Source organism: Anopheles gambiae, chromosome 2 (genome assembly GCF_943734735.2).
Source record: "Anopheles gambiae chromosome 2, idAnoGambNW_F1_1, whole genome shotgun sequence".
Lineage (NCBI taxonomy): Eukaryota > Metazoa > Arthropoda > Insecta > Diptera > Culicidae > Anopheles > Anopheles gambiae.
The window spans coordinates 108645655-108657734 of record NC_064601.1 but is presented as its reverse complement, the minus strand read 5'-3'; the positions used below and the strand labels follow the sequence as shown (position 1 = coordinate 108657734).

The window sequence follows — 12080 nt, the reverse complement described above, 5'->3', positions numbered from 1 at the left end:
TGTGTTAACCTTATAACTTCCTGGTTCTTACAGTTCTTACTGTACATTGCAGAACCGTTAAATATTGATGAGGCTACTTTTGAGCCATACTGATGTAAATATTAAATCATAAATAACCATAAAAAAACCAAGTCACGCAATTTGTATTTTTTTTTAACTGGTGTTCAAATAAGGTTATTTGTTATGCACGTAAAGTACCAATGAATCTTATTTACTTACACTTATAAGTAATAACAATGATAATCATGATTGGCGAGTTTTGTGGCCATTTTGATAAAACAGAAACTTCAGTAGCTGCATTCCTACTTATTTTCAATCGAACTGAAACGTTCCATGCCTCTGTTGACACAAATGTATAATTTTTTAATTTTTATTTTTTGGTTATCGGCGTGATTTTTTGGAAAGCATAGCTAAGTAGTAACCTCAACAACGTGTTCATTGAATAACGTATTGATGTGCAGTGGATTAAAAAATTAGGGTGCCGCTAATACATATACAACATGTTTAGATCCAATCCCAATTGCGTACTTAAAAACATAAATTGTTTGAAATGCTCACTTGCTGTTTCAATCCATCTTCTGTTTTTTGTGCCCATAAATGTAAGATTGAACTACAAAAATATGTTATCGCACGTGGTTCGAATTCCATTTCTACTCTTTTTTTCGACTTATGTTTCATACGTTAGGTAATAAGTAATAGATGCTTAGAACAATTTCAATGTAAATTTGCTCCGTCTTTAATTTCTTGAGGGTCATTTCCAAAAACGCCATCAACATTTTATTTTATTATCCTGAAACTTGTTTTGAAGTATTGAATGGAATTGGTATTTGTGTATGAGACAATTGTTATTGTTATGCCAAATATCACATTTCAACAGTGAACATATCCCCTCATATAACCATTCCAAATGTGTAGTTCTAATATTCCGATCTATACTGTTATAGAAAAGAATGGTTCAACACTGTTATATATAACCTTCCCACATCAATTAACTAAATTCACGTTTACTTGTAAACTACTTTATTTACTCTTGCCGCTCCATATCTTTCAGATTTTGCTTCTAATTTGACGTGGTTGTTCTTAATCAACACCATAGTACGGTGATAGCATCACATGGTAGATATCGTCATTACCCTTGATAGATACAGTCAGAATCTTTTCAGCCCTCTTGGGCACGCTACAGTAAGCATAGATTCATTGTGGATCATTCTGCAGTTGATGCTGATCCGGCTAAATGCAGTGCGCACGGTTGTCTCATCCAACGCACAGTATGTTGCAGTCATGCTGCGTAATGAACCATCGCCTCTTATTGTCATGCGTTTTCCTTGTCCCGATTCAGCCAATATTGCGGAGTAGTAGATTTGAGGGAGTAGTAGATTTGGGTGGTCGTCAACTCGAACGACTCATTAACATGCCCGTCATGGGTTCAAGCCCAGAATGGACCATCTGCCCGTAGCAAGGATTGAATATCCGGCTACGTGGTAAAGAATTAAGTCTCGAAAGCCTGTTTAGGCCGGCATGTCCGCGTAGGACGTTACGACAAATAGAAGAAGATTTGAGGGAGTGTACATGTTCGACGTCCCGGGTATAGCAACCCGTTTTACAGGATATTCTGTAGCACACTTATCTGCCGATGACAACGGTGTATGTAGTATTCGAGGTGCTTAAGCACCAATAATGAGTATGGTTGGCTTTATGAATGAATGAATGAATTAATTGGAATATCAACAATCAATTAAGCAATTTTGCACAGTTTTCAAACATGTTTTTTTTCAAATATTGCCTTGAATATCTTGATTCATAATGGGAAGGGGTATGAGAAGGGACACATTGGCTGGTATTATTGAATCCGTTCGTAGCGGGAACGTACGGCGCTCACATGAAATTCTAGGGATGGCAACACATTTCTTGAGCCCGCTCCTACAACGCCGCGGTGAATAACTGTAGCAACCATCTAGTACGTTAGGAAAATGAGTGTCGGGACGTACGCCGCCGCTACGAACGGATTCAATAATACCAGCCATTATCATCAAGTGGCTAATTTGCAACTTTAAATATTTAAAAAAATCATTATATCCAATGCCATATGAGTTCGAATCGGTTTGTGTAAACAAAAAATCTAAGTAACCATTGCCCTCATTATCTGCGGGCTAGCAGTGGTGCATGGAGCAAGTCCTTTCGCAGCAACGCGCGTTGCTAAGAGAGCTCTGCTCTCACCGCTTTCTTTCTCTCTCGCTGAATGTTTACTCTCACGTCATTGCGGCGATTTTCGAATTATATATAGTGAGAAGATAGAAGATGATCATTTTGGTCAGAAGCACATGCATTGTTCACATTGGTCATCTCAGAAAATGAAGTAAAATATGCTTTGAAACCAATCGGTTTCCTGCTATTTAGATTAATAATGAGGCACTTGTTTATGCAAAAATATATGTTAATGCAACGAAAGCTTGATTTGATCATTTATTTGAATATTGAACTGTTTTGTCATTGATTTGTTTAAATTTTCAATTGCGTTGATTTTGCTTTGAATAAACTCCTGAATGTTGTTTGCATTGTTGTTTTTTTTGCACTTAGGAGTCCACAATGAATGATATTTCAGAGAAAGTGGTTTATTTATAGCATTTTATCAATCTTTAGCAAAGAAATTCAAATCACAAAAATTCAAGTGCAAATTTAATTTTGTTGGTCACTGTAAGATTACACATGAAATCGTAAGGATATTTCATATAAAAAAGTATCAATGATGTAGCAGGAGTAAAGCAGAGCCATATATTATAGTTTAATTAAACACTCACCATCACATAATCAGCTAATGCAGTCATCATTATATGTTTAAACCACCCCATTTACCTTTGATACCGTTGAACTAGAAACAAAACAAACAACACGTGACTTCTATATTGTATTTAAATTTACTTTTTAATTATGATTTAAAGACAAAAAATCCCATTATCTGCTGCAATAATGGAAACCAACACGATTAGCTACATTTAATTAGCCACCCGTACGCAGCACCTGGCCGGTGTTTGCGTTGCCCCTTTCGTTCTGCAGGATACGGAGCGCAGCAAAAACACAGATCCATCAGCTGTAAATTTCCCGCCGGACAATGGTTTTCTGGTATAGTTTGGGTGATTGATTACACTCACCGGTGGTTGGGAATGATTTACATTGTCATCGAAACTGTGGATCGTCAAGTCAGTGAAGGGATGTGGTTGCGTTGGTGTGTTGGGCCAACGCGGACAGGCGGCTCCGATTAAAATTTTAACGGCTAGCGACAACTCAGCGCTACGCGAGGCACGTGTGTGCTGACGGAAGTGTGTCACTGAAGGGCTGAAAAAAAAAATACAAAACACAGAACCAAAAAACCACACTAGCACACACGGTGATGTAAAATAAAGTGCCCCCAAAACGGGGGACTCCTTCCCCCGGTTCGTTGGGGTGGCTTAATTGATTTAGCAATTTGCTCTGGTTTTATTGATGTTAATTTTGTCAACATGTGGTTTGCTGTATCTCGCCCATGTTGCTGCCCTTTTTGGACTGCTTTCCTTAAAGGGCTCAGCATGTGTGTGTGTATTTGTTTTATACATATCCGTGTGTGTGTCTATGTTTACTTTACGCTGCTTCACTTGCAAGGTCCTATTTACACGCCCAGGCTGCCGAAGCTCTAGAAGGGACAGCAAATGTTACCGACATCGTCCGGGTCGAAGCACCAGCCGGAAGGGAAGCAGATCACATTCAGCGCCACAAACGCGTACACATCCAGCTCCGACAGACCGTAAGCGATCATAAAGTGGTCCAACAGGTTGAGGGAAAAATGTTCCGGCTCGGCCGCGTCCTGCCGCAGCGTGCGGGTGGGGAAAAGGTGCACAAAGGTTCTGTTTAGAGATATTGCTGGGATTTACAGCGGCAATGCAGCTACCACCGGAAGCATGAAGCAGTATGTATGATGCAAAGCGGGGCATCGTTTGCCATGTGCATTTATGAGAATCGATGGGTAGGTTAGCTTGCTGGAATGTTATTTTTGGCATCATGTCTGACCGCCCAGCTGAAAGGGAGTGTGAGTGTCCACTCAGAAAGGGCAGCAGATGTTACCGATGTCACTCGTGTCGATGCATCCGGACCGGTAGCAAACGATCGAATATCTAATGAACGATGGGCCAGTGACGACAACGGCAGCAGCGGGTGATAATAGCTTCGTGCTGTTCGGTTCTTCCACCAGCTCCAGATGATTTTCACTTACGCTGGGCTGTGGAAGAGATGACATACGTTTACAAGCCACCCAAGCGTCCGAAGCGATGCAAAAAGTGAAGAAGCAAAATCGTTCGTTTCTGCACCGACAGCAGAACTTTAGCGGATGAAATTGATCTGTCTGCTGGGAAGCGGGAAGCGAAAGAAAAACGAAAGTCGAAAAGCTGATTGCTTTCTTGCGCCGGGTTTGGGTGATAAATTATTTCACCCAAACACACACACACACACTCACACACTGACATAGAGGTATGAGAAAGTGAAAAATCTATGTATTAATCAACATTCCACTCCTCCTCGGTCACGATGTTTGCCGTCTGTTGATGAGCGGGCAACTATCAACCGGAATGCAAATAGCGACATCATACGCTTGAAGTCAAAATCGAAGCAAACGGAAATGCAAACGGATGCAGTTATTTGAGATGAATGTGCTGTGCGGGTGTGTGTGTGTGTTTTTTCTCCCTGCAATGGGTTCGATGTGGTGGTGGCGAGTGGGGTGAATTTGAGCGAACAAGAATCATGCTGCTGGTAGCCATTGGTCCGTTATCGAGCTGGCAGGAAATCATTATCGATTCAATGTGTGTGCGCAGGACGTTTCATCGATTGGCCTGCCGGCACTGAGGCAAGGGACGATGGTTGAATAATCATCATTCGATAGGGGGTCTGTGTAGGTAAAACGTTCAAGTAGAAATAGTTACGGAATCGAACGTGTGTGCAGTAAAGGGATTCTGGAAGGAGTATTCCGAAATTCGAAATGAAAAGGAGAACCTGTTGATGTTGGGTGATATATTTTCGTTTCGTTCGGTGCCTTTTGATTACCGGATGTAACAGATTTTCGTCGAACGAGAGCGCTAGTCTGCTCACGTACTATTGATTAATATGATTTTAAATGGTTAAAGAATGGTTCAAAGAGTTTTCTGAGAAATCGGTCTCAATGAGCCAAACTTGCATCCATTTTTAGTGCAATTTATGTAACGGGAAAATCTATTCACAGTAGCTCACTGAGTCGAATATATAGCTATATTGGATTTGTATCGTAACGTATTGATCGTTTTAAATGAAGTTTTATTCATACTAAAAGCCTTGTCCTTTGTGATAAATTTATATTACTATTGATAGTATCCTTTTGTTCAGGAAAAATAAATTACAGCCACGAAAGATTATAATTATGTAACGTTGAAAATTGATTAACTGATCATCAGAGAGTTGTTAAAGGCGCCACTATCGTTTTCAATAACAGACGAAATCGATCGAGCCGAGGATCAAGCCTTATAGATGAATTCGTGTTTGGACGATTCAAAGATAGAGTGAAGAAAACGGAGCATTATTTCTTGCCTAACATACAATTAACACTATGCGAAAAGATCCCATTTCATTTTAAAGATATTGTAGCAAATAGCTGTGTAATAGTTAAATGCGCCATTGGTTAGTAAGCCATTAGTAAGCCACATTACCTTGAACCGAAAAAAAATTAATACAATAATGGGGCCCTTCACGATACTAGTCAGCTTTTTTGTATAGATTTTGACAGTTGATGGCTGAAATCATGTCAACACTCCATACAAAACCACACTCAAAACTAGCCTGCGATTTTCAGCCTAGATTATTTCAGCCTCAATGCTAGAATTAGATTCGAGTGCCTGCTCGAAAAAAATTCATAACAAGGTCGTGTTTTTCATTCATCCCAAGGTGCATTCAAAAGATCAGGTGGTAGAATCTAGAATCAATGTATATGTAGAGCGGGTGGTCTCAAACAGGCTTTCTGGTACCTTTAAGAATACACAAAACTTTTTTTAAATCTTCATTCATAAGAAGAAGCGATAAAAGATCAGCCTTCTACATACATATGCCTTAGGATAATCCCACCTGTATGCTATACCCACATTGATAGCTGCTCGAAAACTGCTATACAATGCAAACAGCTGACAGGCTGGAATTTTAACCAACGATCTTAAAACGCTTAAAACGCGGCCCAATATTTAGTTTGTAAAGATAATAGTCTACAAATCTAAAAACAAATCTAAGCCGTGGGAAAAAATAAGGTGGCTGTGCAAATTTTATAATTATTTGTCTGCTTCTTCATCACGAGTGTTCCTTACCACAAGATGGGAAAATTTATTAAACGATCATTCCAAACCGCTCGCAACCTTGCAGCGTTCCCAACCATGCAACGCAGCCGCTGAGCAGCGTAACCTCCCCAGCGTCTATTATTGGCATAACCGGCGCCAAGGGTTGGCAATTTCGCTGCATTCGCCGCCTTCTAAGACGCTTTTAAGTGTGGTTATAAAATTTCTCTCTCTCTCACACACACACACACACACACACAGCTTTGCACCGCGCAGAACGTAACGTTTTACGAGCCTTGTGCTGGAACGACACACTCCGGAAAGGCTGTGTCCGCATCCAGCGACCGAAGCATCGGCGCGCTGCACTGCACAGCCCAAGACGGCACCGTTCGGCGCTTATGGATTGAGGAAAATTAATTTATATTTAAATTTTCATCTTTGCCGCCAGCCCCGGTGGTCGCCACGGTGAAGGTAACCAACCGTGGCAGGTCAGCCGGATCATTGCAGCGGGGACGCACGTGAAAGCTCTACCGCTGCGAATGCTGCCACGAAACCATACACAGCACGACTCGCAGCGCCGGCGAGGGTGGATCGTTTGCACCGGGACGGCTTGATGCCATTTTGGACGGATTAAGCTGCTGTGCGGAAAATTTCATACCCGATCTTCACCATAAACACACACACACACGCACACAAACTCACTAGAGATGGTGAATTGCACGAGACAGCCGAGCAGAGCTCCGGGGGTTTGTCGTACCAGAAAGCAGTACCACTGAAGCACAAGACGCGAGGGTATGGCTTTTATAGTCCACTGTTGGCCAAACCCTTGTGACCTGATAAAGGAAGCAGTAATGCTGCTTTATCGGGCTACTCAAACCTAGGAGTAAGTTTCAGCTAGGGCAAGAGGCAATGCGACCAATCTTGCGAACTGGCCAGACTCGGGACAGCTTTAATGAACTGTGCAAATTGATTCCGGTGAAACTACTCAAAGTTTTCGGGCAAAAGTTGCTGTCGGGGTTAGGAGGGGGAGTGGGGGAACCGAGCACGATGCTACCCCCTGGTCGAGATGTCAATCGAAAAGAACAAAGCAGCAGACACAGTAGTGACAGGAAATGGAGGGAAGACGACGACTGATCGAGTGGCAGATGAAGTGCATGGGGAGCGCGAAATGTGTGGTAGAGTTTATCAAAAACTTTGCCCTTCTTGTGGCGACTGAACTTCGTGCCTTTTGGATTAGTTTTGTCCGGTTTGGAGAGTTCCATTCGTCATTGACACCGATGGGGTGTGGTAATGCAAGTGTTAATGAAAGGAAGCTGGCGTTCGTTTCTTTGAAGCTATCTGTCAGTAAGAGTGCATCGTGCTATTGATTGATTATTTTGGTACATTGTTGTATCTATTTCATAGTTTTGTTTCTTCAACGTAGAGCTAAAATAGCAGCTTACCAAAATACATACATATTACATATACATATTAAAAAAAAAAACAGTAAATGCGAAAGTTAGATAATAACCTTTATTCAAGCTTATAAGGACTAATGTAATAAAGGTTGTTTCAAAGCAATCATGATAAATGATCAGTGCTTCGCTCCTTGAAATGGAACATTCATCCTTATTGACATACTCTGATAACTGTTGTTATCAAATTCGTATATTGATTGATTAGCTGATACGTTAGAGTGTAAGAGTTTCCTCGTCAAAGAATTAATTAACTGATAATTAAACGATGGATCCCTTTCATCTGTCAACGCTCCGTTTTCGCATCCGTTCTACCATCTGCAATGGCCAAGCTCGTTGTCACACCCGTTAGCACATTACAAACCCGACCTTTGTCGGGCCGTAATTGAGTGGCAAAATGCAGTTCTCCTGTTCGAAAAGGTCCGATTTCTAATTGAAGATGAACGACACTTCAAACCCTCTTTCCCCCTTGAACCCATTCCGTTACCATTCATCGGCACAAAAGCTTCCCAGACGACAGACACGACAGACACTATTCAGATGAGTTCAGATGAAAACGAAACAAAATGAGTGGCAAAGAAGTTGAAATCGAGCAGACATGCAACAGAAGCGAAAAAAGAGGCAAGCTGCATTTGGTCGAGCAGGGCTCAGACTTTGAATGGTTGACCTTCGCCGTTTGATTTCCATAAAGACTTTCGGTGGTTGGTGGTAGGAAAAACAATATTATGACAAGCGCAAATGAGCGACCCGGTGAGCTGCGGCTGACGTCATTGGCGAAAGGCAAGCAGAGCTGCGTAACAGTGCCGTCCGATTTCCATCATCCCATTTAAACGCTTGAAGCTCTTGCGGGGCAGAAAAAAGGTTGAATGATTGAAGCTGAGTGTCTCACCTGGAAGGCAACGAACTCAAAGTCCTTCGGTATGCTGCTCGTGTGCCGGGGCAAACGCTCCTCCAGTGCCCTGTCCAGATGGTATTTTATGAAGTTTTCTCGATCTGCCAGGATTGGAATCGGGAGTAGAGAAGAAATATGGTTTAGTCATCGAATCAAGCATCGGATCATGATTGATGCTTTGTTCAGGGGGTGGCGTGAAAATCACCGCCAAAGGCACATTCTGCAAATAGCTATGCTATGGCTCTAATCAATCTTTGTCTAAGTACTGTGCCTTTATCGCGCCAGGGGGGGCATTTGGCAGCTGCACCGGCACTCTTCGAAGACGGAGGGTTTTGCAAACTTTGTGCAATTAGTTAACAGCTATTTCTGGAAAGCTTGTTTCAGTAGATCATACAGAGTGAAGCACCTGCTGAGGTGCTGGGCATTGTATCTCGATGGATAATTAATGAAGAGAGTCTCGTGTTAAGGTTAATGCTGACGGACATTCGAAGTTTCTCTTATTTTTAAGCGCCTGAAGGTATGCAAACTATGTTTTGTTCTTCAGTGAGTGATTAGAAAAACTATCTCTTGATTTACGACGCCCAATCTACACCATACGAAGTAACTTTAGAATACCGATTAAATGAAATTATAGGTATCTTAAACCTAACAAGTGTCTCACACAAAACTAACTACAAATTAAGCCCTAATAAAATAATTAAATTATCATTACTGCGAATAATTCAGGCACCTATTCGCAAACAAGCTAAAGCATTACAATTAAAAAAAGGTTAATTATGCCTGAAAAACCCACCCCGTTCTGGCCCACTTTCGCATGAATCATGAGAAAACTGCCACCCCAATCGAACGTGGTTTAATCGATCAAATTTAGCTCCATCAATAAATCATACCCCGACCAATCAGCCACACACGCACGTGAACCAATTATGGGTGATAACGAGCTCGATTGATAAATTAAAGATAAACCAAAGCGGACGACACAAACAGAGGTGAAATGAAGCCGGCAGGATGGCCAGTAATCCTTCTGTTGTGTGTTGCCTTTCTACTTGTAACACAGCAAATGCAACGGCCTGTGCTTAGTGACAATAGTAATGGGTCATTTTGAATCACCACCATCATCACACCGGGCACATTGGATTGTCCGGGAATGGACAATAATTGCATTCGCCCGCAGCCATGCGTGACCAATGTGTGTTGGGAAAACTAATTCCAAACATTCATCGAGCCACCGGGTTTGACGGAGCGAGGCGCAATTAAAACTAATAAAAGCAGTTGAAAGTTGGTTGCAACGCCACGCCGGGCTTAGCGCTTTCAACTGCTGTGGAAAGACGTTTGAGCGGTACGGATCACCCTTACCTTCCGGTGCAACGGCATCGAAGTACTGTTGGGCGGGCGTGGCCGTCGATTTGGCTGGTGGTGCAGCATGTCGCTGGTAGTGGACGGTGGTGGCCGCATTTGCGGTGCAAAGTTTTCCCACTAATCCTACGACGATCAACAGGATGCCCGCAATGCCCGGCAGGCCGGCCACTTGGTTGCGTTTGCGTGCTCGTTGGCTGTGCCGCAACATTGCTTCAGCTTTGTCGGCTCACACACACACCACTATGTCTTGGATGCACTTTTCTGGAGGGAAATCCTGTTTCTCGCAACCCCTTTTTCTCGGAAGGATAATGAGCGAATAATGGTGTGCGTCTTCGCAGACCAAAACGTGTAAACGTCTTTTGTGTCGGAAAGGAGGGTGGAAAACTTTGTTCCTCCAACCGTAACCGAAGCCTCTGCCAGAGGCTGGTGAAGTGCTCGTATTAATTACACACACAAAAGTCACACAAGAGTCGGCTCATAAAGCGAGGAAGCAAAGGATTCGATAATTGACACACACACACACACACACGCACGCACGAACGCATGAACGGGTTTCTTGTTCGCGTCCCAAGGAAAGGAGCAACAATCTTCGGAAACTACACTAATTGACTTTTAGTTTCACCGGCACACAATGGAAATGCGAACACTTGTATGACGAGAGGGAGGTATGGAGAGAGAATCGAGAGGACTGTCGGGGTGGCTGACAATCGACACTTGTTGTTTACGGCACGCCACAAACCGTTCAATTGATGCCTTTCGCTCGCTCCCGGGTCCAGTTAAGGCGAGCGGCGAGGCCTACCGGATCAAGATAATCGCCCGTTAGATGAAAGCTTCCCAGGGCTGGCCAGCAACCTGAGGCTGGGAGGGGCGCTGGTGTGATATGGGATTTTATGAGCCTGCTCCGATAGCACACACACACACACACAATCGCACACGCACCGTGTTGGCAAGGGCTTTGGCTTTGTTTTGGGCTCATAAAATCATTAATTGCCAATGCCACCGAGTTGGTCCCGTCTGGTGTGACTGCTCTTTTGCCGGGTTGTGCGGGTGTGTATAGCAAAAGCATGGTGCGAGAAGGGGGTTGGAAGGTGAATCGACGGGGACAGTAATTAATGATGGGTCACCGAGACGGGAAATCGAACTCGGGTGCTGCTGCTGTGTTTGATTGTGTGCGAAGAGAGACGGGAACACAAAAAAGTGACTCGAAAAAAGGAAAATGGCTGATAAAAAAAAGGAAAAGGATGTCCTGGGTGGATGGAGCATCACCCCATTGTCCGGAAGCTTCTACGTCCTTCGGTTCAAGTGGGTCGCTTGATCCGGAGATTTGCCTGAATTTCGGGCTCGGTTTCGGTGGCGCGGTCTCACACGCGGCTGACGGGTCTGTCCCTCGATGGCGCTGTTTGACTGGTGTCTGATTTATGGGATCCCGGTAGGAGGATCACCCCGTGCGATACCGTTAATGTGTAGAGTTTAATTGGTATTTCGTCAAGCTCGGGATGGGTGCTCGTAGCTGGGAAAGACCAGTCTGGGTGGAGCGGGGTATAGACACATGCAGACGTTGTTTTGTTCGACAAAAGGGACAACAAGGCAAAGGAAAACCCACCCTACGTCAGATGAAACGTTATGGGGGAAAAAGTTTACAGTTTCACATGGGCGATTCGGGTGGCATTTGTACCGAGCGCGTTATGTTGCCGTTTTTTTGATAAGCCACGTGCGAGGAGCTTATACTGTGTTATCAACAAGCAATTGATTTGATCTCGATTACGCAAAAAATGTGTTTTTCGGATGGTTATTGATAAAATTAGAGTGAATTTGATAAGATGCTCAAATAATAAAAGCAAATCATAATAAGAGAAATAAGGTGAGTGAATAAGATGTTGTGGGAATACAATGATGTCTGTGAAGCAATACGGCGGAAGCCGTTCTTTCTGAATAAAAAAAAATACAATGATGTCTTTATTCTAATTAAATGTTTATTACTCAATTATAATATTCATATTAATATTTTTAATTGATGTATTTTGCTTCTCGTTGCCTTATTCCTATAAGCTTTTTTCTCCC

General features: G+C 42.9%; 1 protein-coding gene across 2 annotated transcripts; it reads right to left on the bottom strand.

The window, feature by feature from the left end:
• Nucleotides 1–3391: 3391 nt before the first annotated feature.
• On the bottom strand, nt 3392–10845 carry LOC3290266 (uncharacterized). 2 transcript variants are annotated; one of them, XM_061641704.1, is made up of 3 exons: nt 10017–10845; nt 8658–8761; nt 3392–4249 (listed from the first exon to the last, which is right to left on the bottom strand). In XM_061641704.1, the coding sequence occupies exons 1-3, from the start codon at nt 10225–10227 to the stop codon at nt 4073–4075; spliced, it is 492 nt and encodes a 163-aa protein (XP_061497688.1). In that variant the 5' UTR covers nt 10228–10845; the 3' UTR covers nt 3392–4072. The 2 variants fall into 2 exon arrangements, with proteins under 2 accessions (XP_061497688.1, XP_565289.3); XM_565289.4 differs by having other exon boundaries at nt 3392–3838; nt 10017–10807.
• Nucleotides 10846–12080: the final 1235 nt, after the last annotated feature.